Genomic DNA, 21,123 nt, shown 5'->3' on the forward strand with positions numbered 1-21,123 from the left:
GAAGTATTAGCCATTTCATAAATTGTATTTTAATTTGACAAAGATGATATAGCTAGTGAATATTTTATCAAGATTTAAATGCAGGTGTTCAAACATGTAGGCCACTGCTCTTAGCTTATACCACACTGAAATAAGATCATTAGCCCAAAAGTGATGGCTATTGTGATTAAATTTTACAGGTCATAGGTCAAGGAGTATACAGGCCTTTTTTTTGGAGCTAGAAATATAAGTCAGAAGTTAGGAAAGAGAAGATATACAAATGAAAGTCACTAAGCACCATCCTAAAAAGAACGGAAATCATGTACAGACTAATCTTTTCAAAGGCAATTCAGAAAGCTTTACATAAGTAAAGCCCCCACAAATCTGCAAAATGTCAGTTGGCAAATGTTCGACCACTGAAAAATATCCCTTCTAAGCACAATAATAATTACTTGTAGCACATTTTAAGGCCTAACGTAATATGTACAATCAACAGGAACTGTGAATCATAAAGGAGGGCGAGTAAAAGTTATAACCAGACAAAATGATAGGCTTTTTAAAAACTAAACTATTTTTTGAGGAATAATTACTACAGTTGGTATTATGATTTGTAGAAGTATATGACTATGTGTATAAACAAATGTAAAAGAACCAGCTTCCTTAGAAGCATAAATAAAAATATGCAACTTTATATGAGCATCTGGAGAGTTTAAAAAAGAAACACAACTTACCTTAGAGGAGACTATTCTATTATCACAAAATCTTTGTGCACTGTAAGCTTCTGTTCCTGCAATGGGATGATTGCCAACAAATACTGTGCGTGTACCAACTCGTTTCTCTTCTCCAGCGCACTAACCAAGAGAAAGAAGGAGAAGGTCAGCTTTTCACCATATTTCTCTGTTTTCACCATGCTTAGAACTCTGGAGAATCAGAGTAGCAGGGAAAGGTGAAAACCTTGTCAAGAAATTAAAATCCACAAATCTCTTATAAAATGGGATTCCCCTCTGTATGCTGTGAATATTATTGGTTAATAAAGGAACTGATTTGGGCCTATAGCAGAGCTATAGGGGAACAGAGCTGGGCAGGAAAAACTAAACTAAATGCTGGGAGAAAGGAGGCAGAGTCAGGGAGAAACCATAGAGCCACTGTCAGAGACAGACATGCTAAAATTTTAGCTGGTCCACAGCCACGTGGTGATACACAGATTAATAGAAATGGTTAAATTAATATGTAAGACATAGAAAATAAGAAGCTAGAGCTAATGGGCCAAAGAGTGATTTAATTAATACAGTTTCTGGTGCCAACGTGGCCAACTAAATCCGCTTAAAAACCTGGGCTTTGCTTGCTGGCAGCATGCTGCGGCTCCCTTAAGAGAGGTTTTTCTGATTGCCCCCCAAAAAGGTTTAAAGATATCTTGAACCCATTTGAATAGTTGAGTAAGTAATTGCAATTCTTTGGTTCTCCTAAAATACATGGTAAATTTAATCAATTTACTGTCAATTTATGCTAGTGAAATTCGAGAGGGCATACTAAAGAAACCTGTATTGTTAGTGCCAGCCATATTATTCCACCCATAGTACAAATGAAGCTCAACTATTATGTTTACAACAACATGCTAACTTAGAAAAAATTAGAATGGGAATATTTTATTTATTATACAACTTCTGAGGACCTTTTGTCAACAAACATATCAGAGAAGAGAAACTACAATGCAAATTATTTCTAAACATGTCAGAAATCCTATTAATAGAAAAATCACCTTTCTACAAAAAAAAAAAAAAACCCGTATGAATCTTTGTCTTTATAAGAACACTTCCACTTGGGGAAACAGGAGGATTGGGATAAAGGAAGGTTGGACAGGGGAGCACGGAACCACAATTCTTAGGTAAGGGAGCCACTTTAGGGTTGGCAAGAGACTTGACCCTAGAGTGGCTCCCAGGAGCCCATGGTGATGTCCCCAGTTAGTCCCTTGGGCAGCTGAGGATAGGGAACCTGAAATGACCCTATCCTAGAGCAATACTGACGAATATCTTGCATATCATCATAGAACCTTCATCTGGGGATGGATGGAGATAGAGACAGAGACCCACACTGGAGCACTGGTCTGAGCTCCCAAGGTCCCAATGAGGAGCGGAAGGAAGGAGAAGATGAGCAAGGAAGTCATGACCACAAGGGGTGCACCCACCCACTGTGACAAGGGGGCTGATCTATTGGGAGCTCACCAAGGCCAGCTGGACTGTGACTGAAAAAGCATGGGATAAAACCGGACTCTCTGAACATGGCGAACAATGAGGGCTGATGAGAAGCCAAGGGCATTGGCACGGGGTTTTGACCCTACTTCATGTTCTGGCTTTGTGGAAGCCTAGCCAGTTTGGATGTTCACCTTCCTAGACATGGACGGAGAGGGGAGGACCTTGGACTTTCCACAGGGCAGGGAACCCTGACTGCTCTATGGGCTGGAGAGGGAGGGGGAGAGGAGTTTGGGGGAGGGGGAGAAGGGTGGGAGGAGGGGGAGGGAAATGGGAGGCTGGAAGGAAGCGGATACTTTTTTTTCCTTTTCTCAATAAAAAAAAAAAAAGAAAACTTCCTTGTGACCTCCCAAATTCTATTATCCAAAAGTCTCGCTAAAGACAATATATTTCTAGTGCTTTTTAAAATATCTTTTAAAAATAGACTCACTGTATTGAAAAGACTCAGAGTAATGCTCTAGTATATGTAAAACTTTCTGGGACTTCACAGTTCTCTATTTTAAAAAATGTAAAATGTTTATTTTATATGTATGGATGTTTTATCTGCATGTATATCTGTTGCACTGTGCCCAAGGAGGCCAGAATAGGATACTTGATACTTTGTAACTGGAACTATGGATGGTTGTGAACTTTCATTTGGATGCTGGGAACTAAACTTGGGTCTTCTGGAAGAACAGCAGTGCTCTCTACCAATTTACCATCTCTTCAATCTTCTATTCTCTTTGTTTGAAATAGAATACATTTTTTATATATTCAAAATAGTCTTTGATAGTACTATATTTGAAACAGTTTCTAACTATACTGGTAAAAAACTATTATCTTAGATCCTTATTCTTATTTTTAAGAATAATTTGTCAGTTACAATATTTTAAAATACAAACAACAAAGAGTTTTTGTTGAGTTATTCAAATGTCAAAGATATCAATCTTTAAAATAATGTTAAAAGACTACTTAGAAATTTTGAACTTTTCCAAATATTTACTGTATTTGTATATATTACTGCCTGCATTCGTGTCTTCTGAAAATATTATTTGTAAAATTTACCTTAATAAGTAATAATCACCCTGAATATAAAGCATCTCTGTTTTGCTATTCTTAATTTAAGCTTATGAAACAAATAAGGCACTGCCTTCAAATTTGTACAAAGTCAACCAAAAATAACTGGAAAATACTAACAGAGAAACTCAGATGTGTTTATCTCAGTAGCAGAGTGTTTGCCTATTACATATAAGTCCCTGGGTTTATACCACCATAAAAATAAACACATTTTTAAAAAGTAAGTAGAGGTTAACTGTGAGGAGCAGAGGAAGTCCCAATTGAATGTGTGTTATTTACATGAAAATGCATGTCAATAACCCCAATGCCTCAGACCAATGAGACTGGCAAGCTTTCCCTGACTCAGGCTCAGGGAAATTACAAAGGCTTCCCTGGTTCATGTGTGGATACTGATAGTATGTGCAGAAAACGTCTACTGCAGCTTCCTCCTCCCGGATGTTTGCAGCTTGAGACCGCTTCCCTGTGGTGACCCGCTCTCTACTAGATAAGCTAAGCCCGCTTCCTCATTCAGCTGTATACAACAAACCCACCTCCTCAATTCAGATTTATAAAATAAATAAGGTGGGTTTCCTGTTGTCTGTTGATGGTGTGTCTCCACCAGATTCCAGTCTACCCAATCCCAGATTTTTTTGTATGTGTGTCTGTTGTTTCTAAATTTCCTGCCCTGTTGCCCCAGATTGTGCACATGGTACACTAATATACATGCAGACAGTATACCCATACAAAGGAAATAAAAATTAAAGCAGAAAGAGGGATGAGGACTAGGAAAAGGAAGAATAGAGGGTCAGTAGAGCAGTATGCTTCTTGCACTGCTAATATGGCTTCTCCCCTCTACAGTGGATACTAATTAGCTTAAGATGAAAATTGATCGAGGAAGGTCATTGGTTAAATAAAAAGAAACTGCTTGGCTCTCATTGGTTAGGAGATAGGTGGGAGGAGTAAACAGAACAAAACGCTGGGAGGAAGAGGAAGTGAGGTCAGACTCGACAGCTCTCCTCTCGGGAGCAGACGCCTTCAGAGAGACACCATGCTCCCAGCTCCCAGGCAGACGCAAGCAATGAAGCTCCGACCCAGGGTGGACATAGGCTAGAATCTTCCCAGTAAGCGAGGGGCGCTACACAGATGATTAGAAATGGGCTAAATTAATATGTGAGAATTAGCCTAGAAGAGGCTAGATAGAAATGGGCCAAAGCAGTGTTTAAAAGAATACAGTGTCCGTGTAATTATTTCGGGTAAAGCTAGCCAGGCAGGCGGCTGGGGTGTTGGGGACGCAGCCCTGCCGCCGCTCCTTATTACTACAGAAAATGAGCTAGTACTTTCCCAATTTTAAATTGTCTTCAACTTCTTTGGTCCTCCGAAGTAAAAAATATAATTTGTACGCACATCTTTTTAGGAATCCTCTACAACTGAATGATACTAACAATTTTACTAAGAGGTTTACCCACACATTTATTTCTCGGATCTCTTTAAAATAATGCTTAAGTGATATCTATCTCCATAAATTCAAGAAAATGGCTTGAAACTATGTGCAAGTAGGTGTATATTAATGTCTAGCTCCTAAAAGTGGTTGTTAGATGGCAATAAAAAGCTGTATAATAACCACTTTCCAAATTTATCAAAATAGGTCTTTTTCTCTAGGGAAGGTTTAGATTTGAAGCTTCCTGAGGACTGGAGATGCAGTGATATGAAGCAGGTGTCTTTTCTGTGCCTGTTTACCCTAATTCTAATAAAACTGTAATCTCTCTTTGCATTTCCTGCAACTGTGCAATGTAGTTTAGCTCACATACAATGACAACTCTGAATTTGTATAAATTTACTATACCTTTCCACTTGTTGCCATATAGTGTTAAAACTTTAGTGTTGCTTACCATGATTTTGAATAAAATAGATACTTTTGCCAGAACAATGAAATCCAAAAAGGAAGCACTAAAAAACAATCAACTTTGGAAGGCAGACAATGTAGTCTTGGTCTAGGAGTATGTAATTCCTGTCACCAACACAGTCTTTACTTTCATTAGGAGTTCATTCTGTGCTGGACTAAGTCCCATCCAAATGTCTTTAGAAATATTATTGTTTAAAGCTGAAATAGACTAGCACCAACTCTATCTTAATGACACATCATTAATACATATTTACATATTTGATAATTACATATTTTTTATTGGTCAGCCTTGTCTCTGAGTTCCTATAAGTAAAAGTGAACAAAATTACTAATTAAAATTTGAAAAGAGATGGAGAGATGGTTCAGCAGTTAAAAGCAGAGGCTGATCTTCCAGAGCATCTAAGGTTCGATTCCAGTACCCATACGGCAGCTTCCAGGAAATCTGATGTCCTTTTTTGACTTCCCCAGGCACCAGGCATGTACTTGATGCACAGACATACATACAGGCAAGCAAAACACCCATATAGAATAAATATATATAAATTAGGCTAAAAAATTTGAAGACACAGAAATGATTTAAACTATTCACACTCCAACCCAAAGCTATTTTCTTCTTTAAAGCATTAGTACTTTTTTTTAACTGCACAGTAAGTCTGAAAATGGACAAATTACCTCAAAGTTGAAAAAAAAATGCTCAAAAGTTAAAACGCCTATTTAAAAGCCTCCCAAAGTCAGATTACTATCCCAAGATTTGAGGGGAGCAGTACAGGGAGAAGAACAGTAGGCTGCCAGGGAGTGACTGCAGTCAGTGTATTAAGCTTCTTGGTTGAAATTACTATAATGTATTCAGTGGTCAATTAATTAAGGTTTCCATGCTTGCTCCATTGCAACAAACAAAGGTGAACAATCCTGACATTAACTTACAGTCACAATGTAAAAATGAATCTTAAGAATGTACATTTCCTATTTTGCTTTTATTGCAACTTCTAAAGTGACCAAGCTGTTTTTTCCTCTTTTACCAGAGGAAGCAAAGCAAACTTTTAGATAGAACATTTTGTTTGGCTTTGACTTTAGAGCTTAATTATGTGGTCTTGTTTATTGTAATTTGTAAATATCTTATCAAAAACACAAGCACACGAAATTGTTATGCATACATAAACTTGGGTATTACCAACTGGCAGCATATGAACTGTAAAAAATTGCTATAAAGAATATATTTTAGCTCTACACAAACACATCAAAATCTGCAAGCACAACACCTAAAAAAATAAATAAAAGAGCGGGAGGGAATATATAGGAACAACACCTTGTTGGAAGTTTTCGTTGGACATTCATGATATAAATGTGTTCTACTGAACAGTTAAAGTTCACCAGGAACAACCAATCCTAAGCATTCCCACACCATGAACACCATGCTCTCAACCCAACCCACAACTACAGAAATGTAAATGAAATTCAGCTTTCCTAAAAGATACTTTAGGGAGTATATGGATCAAAATGCTGTAAGCATTTGTGGTTCACAATTTTAACAGGAATTTTAAAAATGATTCAGAGGTTGATTTAAAAAATGTAGCCTGCATCTCCCAAACTTCCTAATGGTACACAGCAACCTACCTTTATAGTATCTTTCATATCTTGTCTATAGCCTGACAAAACTCATACATAAACAAGTCTTTACAAAGTGACAAAATATCTTTTGTTCTTGCTACCGTATCTGTACACCACTTTTCATTCCAAACACTTAACAAACCTTAAAACTCTAAATACAAAGGTAGTTAAGTTCTAAAATTAGAGAAAGAGAAGCTGGCAACTCAACTAAGCACTGATGAATACCCTCAGAAAATGGATAAATACGCATACAAAGAGAAAGCAAGAAGAAGGCTTCTGGACTAAGCAACCCTGGGTAACTAGAAAACAGAATAAAATACAGATTACAAACCTCAGAGGCAGAAGTAAAAGATGGGGCCATCTGCATACTGACTGGAAATTTTCTAATAGGAAAGCAGCCAAATCACAGAGAAAAGGCTGCAAGTCATTAAGAAATTGTACCAATCTTTGTGATCCTTGCAAAGTTTCCTGGAACTTAGGATGAAAGCCAACTTCGGTTTGAGGAATTTATGTACTTCTGTGGGAGGTGCCAAAGGAAGCATTAAAGGACCTAAAAGAATTATCTGGAAGCAGCACTGTGGTGGCCAGCCCTCTGTTATTTTACCACTTTACAGCTGCCCGCTACTTTTCTCTAAAGATCCTAATTTGCCTTGGCAGTATCACTTCAAGCATCTTTTTTTTTTTCCAAATATCAATATCCTGGCACGGCACTATATTCTTTTCTCATCTTCTTCCCCTAATCCCTACCTACAATAAACAAACCATGGTGATAATTACCTTTCTTAGGAAAGTTCACTAAACTTAATTTAACACACGCGCACATACACACATTTGATTTTTTTGAAACTGGGTCTGTATGTAGCATTGGCTGATATAGAACCAGGGTGGCCTAAAACTCACAAAGAGATACACTACACCTGCTTCCGCCTACTACCCAGCTTAACTAAAATTTTAGTTTTATATCTGTGCATAGTTTGAGGAACAGTCTAGGTATTTGTTAGGAATCACTGGGGTTTTCCTCAAGGAAATGGCTGTATTTCTAAATTCTGAAGCTTCAAAAATTTGTACAAAACACATGTAAGGTCTAAGAAAATGGTTTCTGTGGAAAGTTTATTTGGAACTGGTAAATTCTCATTATTTAAAGATCTCATTATATCTCAACAGCAAATGGCAATATCTAGCAAAAACAACCATCAATATTATTACCTAGAAGAGATAAATTCTCATTCAAGAACTACTGTTTATCTCAGAAAAGGAAAAAATATTAAAAGGAAAAAAATTATGTTTAGGGCACAGACAGAGAGGAAAGAGATATACGATGATGTAAACAGGCTTTATTATTTCAAAAGTGGTATGAAATTTCCTAAAAAGGTCTACTGGCTTATATATATACTGGAGTATTTCCAGTAAGTCCAATGGATATATTTTTCAGCTCTAGCTGATAAATAAACAGAAAGCAAACCAGCTAAAAAAAAAGTCCAATTTGTAAATGTAATTAATAAAATAACACATTCCAGCTAGTATCAGCTTATTTATTAACCTTCCCCCAAAGTTAGATGTAATGCGCCTGACTGGGCAAGTAGCTCAGTGGTAGAGTATTTTCCTAGCACGTATAAGGAAGGCCTTTGGTTCAATCTCCACTACTACAAATTCGTTTTCAAAAGAAAGGAAGGGAAAAAAAAAAACAGATTTTCATCGTGGCACATGGCTTAAAGAGACACACCTCTGGATTCTGACTCACAAAAGAGTCAATTTCTTTGATCAGTTCTTATTAAAGAAAAGTCTGTTCTTGAAAAGAACAATCTTTCTTGCAATTGAAGGATTTGGGAAAAAAATATGGAGTGAACAAAACCAAAGAAAATATACTCTTAGAAAACATTTACAACTGTGTGTGTTTTCAGAATGAAACCTGAGAAAAATAGTTTTTTGTTACTTGACTTAATTACCTTATCTCTAAAATGGTAATACAAACTAAAAACTACCTATAGTAGGATTAACTCAATAAACAGAGATCACCTTTTATGATTGCTGAATTACTACTGTGAACAAAAGATAAGGTTTTTCAGATTTAAGTAACTATAGAAATATACAACTTAAAACAATGGGACATCACAAATTTAAATTGTGCTACATGGTAAATGAGGGCCCACTCATGGAGCTCTTGTAGAGTGTTGTCCAAAACACATACCGTAAGTCCTTTAGAATGTCACTCTGATATCTTGGCAGCAAAATAGTAATTACTTTCTCCCTTTGTCTTAGAGTACATAATCACTTGAGTACTGTTCCAGCATTAATGCCATTGTCTCTGTATTTCCTTACCTTCTCCAAAGCATAGATTTTGAAGTTGCTGTGAACAATAAAGACTAAATGGTCACACCACTCCTTCTATTTTGAGACAGAGGCTTACAATGCAGTCCTAGATAACCTGAACTCACTATGTAGACCAACTAGGCTAACCTCTAACTTATAGAGTACTACCTGTCTCTGCCCTGTAAGTGTTGCTGAGACTAAAGGTATGCACCACCAAACCTGACATAATTATTCTTTTCCAAAAAATGATTTAATTTTATTTTGTGTTTGAGTATTTGCTTGTAGGTATGTATATGTACCACACACATGCGCCTGGTGATTACAGAGGCCAGAAAAGGGCAAAGAATCACCAGCACCAGACGTATGGAAGCTGTGAGCCACCTTTGTAGGTGTTGGGAAACAAACCTGGTCCTCTGCTAGAACAGAAAATATTCTTAGCTGCTGAGCCATCTCTCCAATTCAAGAGACTATTTTTTTTTCTAAAAATCTAAAAACTTTCACTTTTGTGTGTATTGGTGTTCTACCTGCATGTATATCCACACACCATGTACATGTCCTGCAGTGTAAGCCAGAAGCTGTCACATCCCCTGGGACTAGAGTTACAGATGATTGTGATCTTCCATGTGGGTGTTGGGAATTGAACACATGTCCTCTGGAAGAGCAGCCAATGCTCTTAACTTATAAGCCATTTCTCCAGCCCCAAGACTAATTATCCTTCAAGATGCTTAGATTTTACAGAAATCAGCAAGAGTTTTGAAGTAAAAAAAAGATAATTTGTAGTATGCTGAGGCATAGAAAGAGCAGACCAAATAAATAATTTGTAAATTTAAAAATATCTGCTTGCTTTGTTAGACCTCACTGTCTTTAAGGACTGTCGATTAGGAACCCACAATAAATATAAACTGTCAAAAATAACAGAATGCACTATTAAATTTTTCCCAAAATTCATTACATGGAACAAGTTAACAATAATGTTTCTTATAGAAGGACCAAACCCAGTCCATAACCCCCTCTCCTAGCTTCACAATGAATACTTACATAGTGCAAGTTTTTAAAAGTTTACAAGGAAGCACTTTAATTTTGTGTAAATTAGCCTTTCACACAATTATTTAAATACAGGACTTTCTCCCTAAAAAGATGCCATGGCAGCACATTTAATATATGGTTTGGGAAAACTGCATCAAACTTTTAGGCTATAACCATGGTAGATCCTATTGGCAGGAAAAACACACAGCATTCACAATTGGTCATACTGGCAGAGCTTTCAAAGATATGAGGTGAGATAATTGGTAAAATTATGATGGTAGATAAGTAAAATTACGTATTTGGCTATAAGCCCAAGTAGAGGTTTTTGCTTCTAAAGTTCAATTATGAGAGGAAAGGTACCAGAAGATCTTGGTCTTAATTACCTTCTGATATTAATTGGTCTGTGTGTGTCTTGGGAAAGCCGTGGCACTGGAGTTTTTGTCTGTTACTTGCATATGGCTTGACAAGATGATCTTATTAAAAATAACATTTGTTCATACATCTAGCACTGAAATCTTACAATGCAGCTTCAGATGTACAATTTGGCAACCCAGTTCAGCCAAGACTTCTAAAATAAAATAAATCAAGAGCAAGAATAACTGTTTGAAAATAAAGATTAATTTTCAAAACCACATGTAAAGGGTAATGTACTGGAATGAAAGTTATTTGTAAGCTTCTAAGCAAAAAGGATACATAAAACACTTTGAAAAGCATACAGACCAAAAAATAAAAAAACTCATGTACTAAGGTCTTCTCAAAATGTGTTTGAGTACAAAATGACTACATTAACGTCTTCAGGATATTTATCTTGTACTCTAAAAAGTACATTGGTTCTTTAAGTCTTTAAAGACATTAATTTAAGTCACTTACTTAATTTTACTTAATGTTAATCATTACATGTGAAAAAAAGAATCCCTTCTCAAATGTGCCTATTAGAGGAGAAAAATGGTTTAACCCTCTTAAAATACAACATCCATGTCCTCACACCCAAAGGTACAAGCAACTATAAGTTAAAACAGGCTAATTAAAATAAGGGCAATTTAAAAACTAATAAATAACTTGAAATTATGAAGTTTAATTGCACACAGGATTGTTACAAAAGATAAAAATACATATAAAGACAAACCTACTTGAAAGTTTTTTTAACCAGAGCATATAGTAAAAAATGTATGCCTTCCCCACAAAATACTAATCATACTAAAAGTCAAACTGGTCCCAAGTCACTTCCCACAAAGCAAAACTTTTAACAAGTAAGAAAAACAGTATTTTGTGGTTCTACTTAAGCATATGATGGAAAATAGCAATGGGTTGCTTCTAAAGCACCTGAAGGGATATCTAGAACAATTATAAGAATCTAAAGCCAAAATTAAAAATACCTGTCAAGCTTTGAACATGAAAAATGCTTTCACCTAAATCATAATACAGCATAGTAGCTGTAGGTTTCTTCATTAAGTGACAATCTAATGTTAAAAGATTGAGTAGGGCCAGACAGCCCACACCTTTAAACCCAGCACTCAGGGAGGCAGAGGTAGGCAGATTTCTTTGTGAGTTCAAGGCCAGCTTGGCCTACAGAATAAGTTCCAGGACAGCCAGAGCTACACAAATAAACTGTGCCCACCCGCGTCCCACAAAAAAAAAAAAACTAAATAAATAAATAAAAAGATTGAGTAGGAAAACCCAGCAAGGCTTGGTAACTTGTCAGTAGAAGCAGAGGAAAAATGGACAGCTTGATACTTATGCTGGAAGCAACTAGAGTTTTGTTTTGTTTTTTTCTTCAAAGACTTCCATTTGGGCAAACTAGATCCTCAGTCATGCTGTGGAAAAGAATTTCAGTATGAATCCATAGGAAGCAGAGTTGGAATTTATTTAAAGAACAAAGAAAGGTAATCAGGGAAAGAATGAGGCACACCTAAAGTGTGTGACTTCTCAAAATGACTCACGGGTCAGTGAGATGTCTCAGTAGGTAAAAGTGCTACACACCAAGTCTAATAAACTGAGTTCAATCCCTGAGACCCAATATGATGGATTTTCAATCTTCCATTAGTGCGTTGTGGCATATGAGCATGTATTTGCACAGGCATGCACACACAAACACATACACAAATAGCATACACAAATAAATAGATGGATAGATAGATGGACGAATGAATAAATAATAAATAAATACATGTAACTTTTTGAGAAAGAAGAGTTGTGCCTACATATCTTAGTAGTGACCATATATAAGATTTTTGAAGCTCTTGGAACTTCATTGTTCAGCATATTTCTAAAGGACCTTCCCCTCCCTCTACATCTATCATTCTTCAGGATAACAGATTATAGGCTGGCTCTGAGGAGTCTTGTATGAGTTTATAATCTGATAAAATAAACCCAGGGGACATTAAGGGGTTCACAAGTGGAGTACAGACATATCATTTACTGCAAATGTTTTTTGGGTGAGTTTACTAGAAAATTGCAGGTTTAAAGGTGGAAAGGGGGAAAGGTTTTATGCAAATTTTAAATATATGTGTGATGGCTAGTTTTGGGTGTCAAATTGACCACATCTGGAACAAATTACAATCCAGAAATGAAGGGCACACCTATGTGATATTTCTTGCTTGGTTTGAAGTGAGTAGATCCACTTCTAACCCAGATGTTGAGGAGGAAAGACACACCTTTAATCTGGGCCACATTTTCTGTTGGAAGCCTATATAAGAATATGGAATATAGAGTTTTGCTCTTTGACTGCTTGTCCTCACCTTGCTGGGAAGTTCATTCCTTCACTGGCATTAAAGCCTACTTTTTTGGGAATTCTAACATCCACCAAAATTCAGACGAGACATCCAAACTGAGCAACTACTGGATTCTTGGACTTTTCATTCATAGCCAGCCATTGTTGGATTAGTTACACCATAGCCTGTAACTAGTCTAATAAATCATTCAGAGAGAGAGAGAGAGACAGAGAGAGAGACAGAGAGAGAGAGAGAGAGACAGAGAGAGACAGAGACAGAGAGAGGATAGATAGATTCAATCTATAAATTCTGCTACTCTAGAGAACCCTAATAAAACATTAGAATTGTTTTAAAAAACATTGTATGTGTATGTATGAATACCAGCATGTATGTGTATGCCAAACGCATGCCCAATGCATACAGAGGCCAGGAGAGGGTGCTGGATTCCCTGGAGCTGGAGTTACAGGAAATTGTGAGTGACATGATATGGATGCTGAAACCAAATCTGAGTTGTCTAGAAGAGTGGCAAGTGTTCTGAACTGCAGAGCCATCTCTCCAGATTGTATGCTGAATTTTTTCCCACCGAGTTATTTTTTTTTAATTTAAAGTTTACTTTAGAGACTAGACATGGTGGCTCAAACTTATAATCCCAGTCCTTGGGAGGCTGGGTTGGAAAGATTGCATGTCTGTGGCTAGCCTGGGCTACATAGTAAGTTATAAATCAGCCTGAGCTACAGCATGAGTCCCTGTCTTTATTTTTTTCCTGTCATTTTATTGAAAATAGATTTTTTTCATACAATATATTCTAATTACAGTTTCTCTTCCTCTGATTTCCTCCCAGTTTTTCCCGACCTCCCCCTCCCATCTGGATATACTCCTTTCTGTTTCCTTGGTGAACAAACAGGTATCTAAGAGATAATAATTAATATAATATAATATAAATAAACCAACCAGAATAGATCAAAACAAACAGAAGGAAAAAGCCATAGAAAAAGCACAAGAAACACATACAGATGAAAAGACCACACATTTGCACACACAGGACTCCCATAAAAACACAAAACCAGAAGCAGTAACAAAGGACTGGTATAAAAACAAAACAGAAAACTCTGACACAACATTATGAGACAATGAGACAAAGAACCTCCAAAGATGCAGGGCATACAGTCTATGCTTAAGAGTAGTTTGTTTCCTCAGTGAGACTCCCTTGGAGGAACCTAAATATTCATTTGCAAGTGGTTATCAATTGGGGATCTTCTGGGTTAGGGATGGTGGCTTGTGTCCCCTTTCAGCTCTAAGACCCACTATGCTGGAATTCTTCAGTCTCAGACAGCAAGAGTCTTCAACTGACTCCAGGGTGAACTGCTCTTTTCAATTGCCAAATCTTCCTAATTTTCTTTCTCTCCTACCTCAGGTTTAGATTCTGCCTTGCTTCTCTATGCAGTACTTCTTCCTGTATGACATGGCAGGATCACTTCTGAAATTGGGATCTTATGAGCTACTGTCAAACAACATATTTAAGAGAATTTCTTTAGTGCAAGCTCCTTACTTTGGAGAGAAAAAGTCAGGAAACATGGAAGAAAAACAACAAAAGATATATATTCTAACCTCATACTACTAAAAACAATAAAGTGTTTACCTTTATTGTTAATTTTGAGCTGGTGGGATGGCTTATCATATAAAGGCATCACTGGCAAAGTCTTACAATCTAAGTTCAATTCCCTGCCCAACAATTGTACTCTGATCTCCACACACATTGTGGATTACACAAAGAAAATGTAACACAAATGGTTAATTTTATATTGTGTGAATTTTACCTTAATTTTAAAAAAGTAACTCAAAAGAGTCTACTATCCGAGGACTGAATTCAGGGCATCATACACAGTAGGCACAGATCCTGTTAAAGGAATATATATATATATATATCTCCATATCCCTAGCTAACTAGATAAATTTACTAATGTTGTTAATAAACTTATTAACCTGAATTAATTGATTTTCTACTATATACAAGGCACCGGAAACAGAGTGATGGATTTTACATGGTATCTGTCTTCAAGCAGCTTATTGTTGTCGGGGAGACTGCTCACATTCGAACACTCACAAAAATCAGGTAAATGTCAATAGTGAAAACTGACACAGCCAGTATCAGGTAATAGTCACATAATGCAAACCTGAACGCACCAGTCCTCCAGTCTTCCTAATAATGGTCTCATGTCAATCTTAATACATTTAGTCTATACCACAAGTTCTTACACATAGTCAAGTTCTCTCCTTGTCTAATTCCATATCTTGCCTAACTATCTTACCTTCTTTTATTGCTGTTATAACTCAATAGTCTTCTTTTCATTTCAAGTGAGTCTTAGGCTTCTTCCTGCCCCCCAAATTCTTTCTGCTCCACTACTTCTCTCAGCACAGAATACTCCTATCACTTCTTTACCTACTTATAATCATTCTTCATATCTCATTAGCCATCATTTTCTTTTCTTATTTTTTTGTTAGAATCTTATGTACCCAGTATAGCCCTGAAGTTGCTAGAAAGCAGAGAATGACACTGAGTTCCTCTTGATACTCCTACTTCTGAAGTGGTGAAATTACAGGTATGTGCCACTGTATTCATATCACCATTACTTTCTCTAAGGACGAATCAAATCAACTAACTAATAACCTGTTCTATAATATTTGTGTGTTGGGGGTTGAGACAGGGTCTCTCTACACAGCATTGGCTGTCCTAGAACTTATTATGAGACCAGCTAGTCTCGAACTCAAAGATCTGCCTGCCTCTGCCTCAAGACCTCCAGAGTGCTGGGATTAAAGGTGTGTACTATCACACCTAGCTCTGTTCTATAAACTCTTCCCTACAGAGAATATACAACAAGCAAAGTACAAAGTCTCAGCAAATTTCTGAAAAAAGCTGTTAATTGCCAGTTTCCACTAAAGTTTCCTCAAACATACTAGTTAAAACTTAACCCAAAGAAATCCTGCATGAATACCCTGACTTTGTTAAAAAAAAAATGCTTAAATAAACTTTAAAGAACCAGAAATATGGCTCTGGGGTTAAGAGAACATACTGGTCTTCCAGTACCCAAGTTCAGTTCCCAGCACCTCCATCAGGAAGGTCACAACTATCTGTAAATCTAGGTCTAGCAGAACCCAACACCCCTAAGCCTCTGTGGGCACATACAAATATGCTCACATACTCATATGTATACTAATTAAAATTAAAAGGAAAATTCTTTTGATCATTTTCAGAAAAAAAACAAAGCAGTGGTTGTGACAAGAGTAGCACTGTATAGTGACTTTTTAGTGCTTCAAACATATTTCCAGACTGTTGGTTACTGTTAATTGATTTACATAGATTTTAAACAATTTTATCCAAAGCAATGTTCAGATTAGTCATATCCAGCTGATTAAACACTTGATTAAAACTGGTAGCTGAGGCTGTTTCTACTTAGAAAGTCAGGAATTAGGCTAGAAATAATCCTTAATAGAATGCTGTTTTTATGACGAAAATCAGATTAGGTTCATATTACTTTGACTTACAGGAAATGAAAAACAAGACTAGTATGTTTGTTTTTAGTGTTTTATTTTATCCTAAGTACAGAATGCTTATAAATATAAAATATTTGTTCCTGATGTATGCCAAGCACTACTAAAATCCAAGTATTATTTCTATTTGCTCACAGCAATTATTTGCTTCTATGATACTACACAGTGAATTGGAAAGGAAGGCAGTAGATTGAAATGATTATTAGAGTGAGCCAGGAAAGAGAGCAATTTGATCACATAAAATTTTCAATAAGCCAAAGAAGCTATCATGACCACAAAACTGATCATTTTTCTGTGGCACGGTACAGAGATTTTTCTTCTGTCATATTTGTTTATATCCGACACCTGCCACTTTCTCCCATTCTTTTTCTTAAAATCCTTCTCAGATTTATTCATTTTATTATATGTGTGGGTGTTTTGCCTGCATGTATATGTGTGTACCATGTATGTGTTTGGTGACTTGAAGAAGTCAGAAAATGGCATGAGATTCCCTGGAACTGGAGTTATGGATTGTTGTAAATTACAGATCAATGTGAACCCCCTTGTGGGTGCTAGGAATTGAACCAAGTCCTCTACAAAAACAAGTACTTTTAAAGAGCCAGTCTCTTCTACTCTTCTGTTGTGCTCTTTGGCCCCTGTTCAGGTTTGTCAGTAAAGGTCTGATACATGTTTTTACCTGAACAGACACTGTGTACATGTGAGTATACCTGTGAGATGGACACTGAATTCCCTTGTAAGAACTGCAGCTATGTGAAGGGAAAGCATAAAGAATGTCAAGAACAGAGAGCAGCACATTGCAATATGTAAGCTGTCTCTGAAAAAAAAATTACTTTTCGAAACAGAAAAGAACCCTCCAAATAATAATGTTAGAGTTCAGACTCGGCCATGGTGCCCTACCCCTTCCATCATCACCTAAGGAGGCGGAGGCAGGAAATAACTGTAAGTTCAAGTTCAACCTGGACTGGGAAGAAGACTCAGTTCAGTATAGTGTTTACCTCACAAGCATGAGGCTCTATCTGAGTTTGATTCCCAGAAACCACATAAAAGTGCCATGCATTGTACTATTTGCTAGTCATTCCAGTGCTTAAAAGATCCCTTGGCACACTGGCCAGCCAGCCTTACCTAACTAGTATGCTGTAGGATGAGAGACCCCATATCAAACAGAGTTGATAGCATTCTTAAGCATGGCACCCGAGGTATTTCACATACACACACAAATAACTAGGGATAGACGCACATGCGCGTATACACACACACACACACACACACACACAGAGAGAGAGAGAGAGAGAGAGAGAGAGAGAGAGAGAGAGAGAGAGAACACGGATGAGGAAAATACTAAAATTCAACAAGGAAAAGTTATTCATTTGTAAGAAAATCTTTTCATTGATAATCTTAAAATGAATTAGTGATTTTCCTCTTTACAATCTTTTGATATCCCTAAGATCTTATGTAGAAAACTGCTCAGAGACCTAACTGGTATATGTTAGTCACAAAATGGCTATCATTAGGTTTTTTTTTTTTGCGGCGGGGGGGGGGGGGATACCATGTTTTAAGTAGAAGAGGTTATAATGAAGTGTATAAAATGTCAATCTTCTTACACACACTCATTAATGAAGGCACACACTTTCTTGTTCTATACATGACAAACAGATCCTAGAAAGATTTGTTTTGTTGGGTTTGTCTGGTTGTTTGTTTTCTTTTTTGAGACAAAGTTTCCCAGTGTAGCCCTGCCTATCCTGGAACTCACAGAGACCCACCTGTCTCTTCCTCAGAGTGTTGAGATTAAAGGTGTGCACCCCCACCACCAGGCAACCTCTAAAAAGGTTTTTAAAGGATTTTTTTTTTTTTGGAGAGAGGGCTTCTCTGTGTTAACAGTTTTGGTTGTCTTGTAATTCATTTTGTGGACCAGGCTGGTCTTAAACTCATAAAGATCTGCCTGCTTCTACCTCAAAGTAGTGGGATTAAAAGCATGTGCCACCGTGCCTTGCCTGACGTTTTTAATGAATTGTTGACTTTCTTAGCAAACTCTTTCTTAGCTAACCATATAATTGCTACTAAGAAATACTAGGATATAACTCAAGCCCAACACACCCCCAGGGTTCTTCAGGCTCTCACCTTGCTTGGGTCCTTTACTCAGTACCTGAGCAGGATTTGAATTTCACGACCTTTACAGGCACTCTGAAGTCACCTGCAACTCCTGGGGGTGGTTGCTGTCCAGGAATTCTTGTCCTTTTGTTTTAGTCATTCACCTCTAGTCTGCTGCAAGGTTATCAGTGGGCAGATAAGAGCAAACCTGGGGCAAAGCTTGAGCAAGTCACTCTTTCTGCTTACACTCTAACTCTCATTGAGCCATTTTAGTTAGGGATATACCAGTTCCTGTCATGCACAAGTTTTTAACACTATGGGTTTGATCAGATACCCAAGCAGGACAAACATATAAACATATTTGCAGCACACTGCTAAATAAACACAGAAGAATAAAGGAAAAAGGATCATTGAAGGAAAAAAACTGAGTAGGGGGAGGTTTAGTTTAAAATTTCTAGGAAAATAATGAATGTGTATCCAAGTCTTATGTAATTATGGCATTTTATCTAGAATTTTATGAAATGAATTCTAAAATATGTTGTAGATTTCACATATGTTATACTACATAGCTAGACTTATATGCTATGACAAAAGAATTTTATCTTTGGCCACATACTGAGCTTGGTTCCAGGACTAGTCTAAATATACCTTACTTCTGTCAGCCATTCTAACTATTCTCTCCACGGGAATTCCCTATTAAAAGGGCCCTAATCTCACCAAACTGGTCTTCTGTCTTAATTTTCTCTACAAGTATCACAGATTATATTCAACTGCTGTTTGTTTGGACTGGAATTACCTGGATGAATCTCCATAAAAGTAAACTTAAGGTCACTTAATGCCAAATCTAACAATCCAATTAAAAGCTCTAGTAGTAAATGGAAAGTATAAATATGCAAACTTGGGGAAACCTTTGCACAGCATAGCTTCCCCCACGGTAATCATAATCAGTAATTCTTGGAGATCTGTTGTCTTATTCTCTCAGCATACAACTGTAATCTGAGGTGCCTAAATATGTGTTATAAGGAGGTAAAAACTCTGGATTTATTAATGGAAGGACAGAGGGATGGCAGCATTATAGTCAAATATGGCTCACTTGTTTGACTAAACAAGGCTAGCTCCCAAATCACAGTATCCCATTGGAGCCAATCTGTGAAGACTCGAGGTCCATTATAGAGAGAAAAATATATTTTGGTCAAGGCTGTGTTGTAGGGGCTGTGCATGCATGTGGAGGCCAGAAGTTGATATTTTTAATACAGTTTCTCACTGAACCCGGAACTCACCAATTGTCTAGACTTAGTGAAGAAGTCCCAGAGTTTTTCCCATCTTCCCAGTGCTAGGATTACAAAAGAATGTCACTGCACCTGACAAGGGTGCTAGATCCAACTTCAAGTCCTCAAGCTTACATGACAATCACTTTACCAACTGAACCATCTCTCCCAAGCCCTGTCTCATCTTTTAATGGGTATATCCCTAAATGTTCAAATGTCAAGTTCTCTGATTTTTGTGATAATTACCTTCTTTCAGAGGGCATGAAATTATCCCAATTTCAGAGTAGGTGGCATCTAAGTTCTGGTAAAGTAAAGGAACATACAAGCTAAGTATATGGGTAAATGAGCCAGATGTCTGGGTTCAAGTACTGAGTTTGCCGCTTACTATTATGTAAACTACATAAAGTTCATTGACTCAACATCATGTTTCAGCTTCCTCACCATTTAAGTGGAAACGGTGGGGCTAGAGAGATGGCTCAGAAGATGTGGGTTTGGTTCCCAGCATGCACATGGTAGCTCATAACTACCTGTCATTTCAGTTTCAGGATAGGCAATGCCACCTTCTCACTTTCACAAGCACTGTATACACATGCAACACTTATGTACATGCAGACAAATATTCAAAAACGTTAAATTGAAATAGAAATGGTGATGACTTATGAGTACAAAACACTGTCTTCATATAGTAAATACTAAGAAAAAGAGTATTATCATACAGAACAATGGAAACAGACTTTGTTTACCAATTGCTCACAATACAGATTTTAAAATTGAACACACTACCAGTTGCTCACAAAATATATTTCAAAACTTAATACCCACGTAAAATATACTCAATACAAATAAGTTAAAACATCTTCTGTAGGACTACTATGCTTCAAACTCAGGGAGTCCAAATGAAACCAATATAGTTTTCTAACAAAAGAGATAAAGTTCTTATGAAATGGAAGAGAAAATACTAAGGTTATAAGATGAAAAGGACCACAAACATTTCATTATTCTATACTAATCAGATAACAATTTACTAATTTTATGTACATATGTATGTATGAATGTGCAGGCAAGCACATCTGTGGAAACCAGAGGTCAGTCTCAGATGTCTTTCCTAAGGAACCATTCGCCTTGCTTTTTAAAACAGGATCTCTTACTGGGAACTGGGGCTTGCTATCAGGCTTGCTAATCAGACAAGGCTGGCTTGTCAGTAAGGTCCAGGGATTCTTACTTGTCTCTGAGCCCCCCCGTAAAGCTGGAATTTCAAGCACATGTCATCAAACCCAGGTTTTATATGGGCAGAGATGCAACTTAGGTTCCTCCTCATGCTTGTTAGACAAGCACTTTACTTACTGAGTTATCTCTTCAATGCTTTTAATTAGCATATAAATAAAAGAAAAATGATA

At 37.0% G+C, this 21,123-nt stretch overlaps 1 protein-coding gene across 6 annotated transcripts in view; it reads right to left on the minus strand.

The window, feature by feature from the left end:
* Nucleotides 1–21,123, minus strand: part of Atp11c (ATPase phospholipid transporting 11C (ATP11C blood group)) — a 197,462-nt gene that overhangs the window by 118,731 nt on the left and 57,608 nt on the right. For all 6 annotated transcript variants that reach the window (XM_075957078.1, XM_075957075.1, XM_075957076.1 and 3 more), the window contains one exon: nt 711–830. In XM_075957078.1, coding sequence (XP_075813193.1) covers nt 711–830 — 120 coding nt within the window. The remainder of the gene's footprint in view (nt 1–710; nt 831–21,123) is intronic.

Source organism: Microtus pennsylvanicus, chromosome X (assembly GCF_037038515.1).
Source record: "Microtus pennsylvanicus isolate mMicPen1 chromosome X, mMicPen1.hap1, whole genome shotgun sequence".
Classification (NCBI taxonomy): Eukaryota; Metazoa; Chordata; class Mammalia; order Rodentia; family Cricetidae; genus Microtus; species Microtus pennsylvanicus.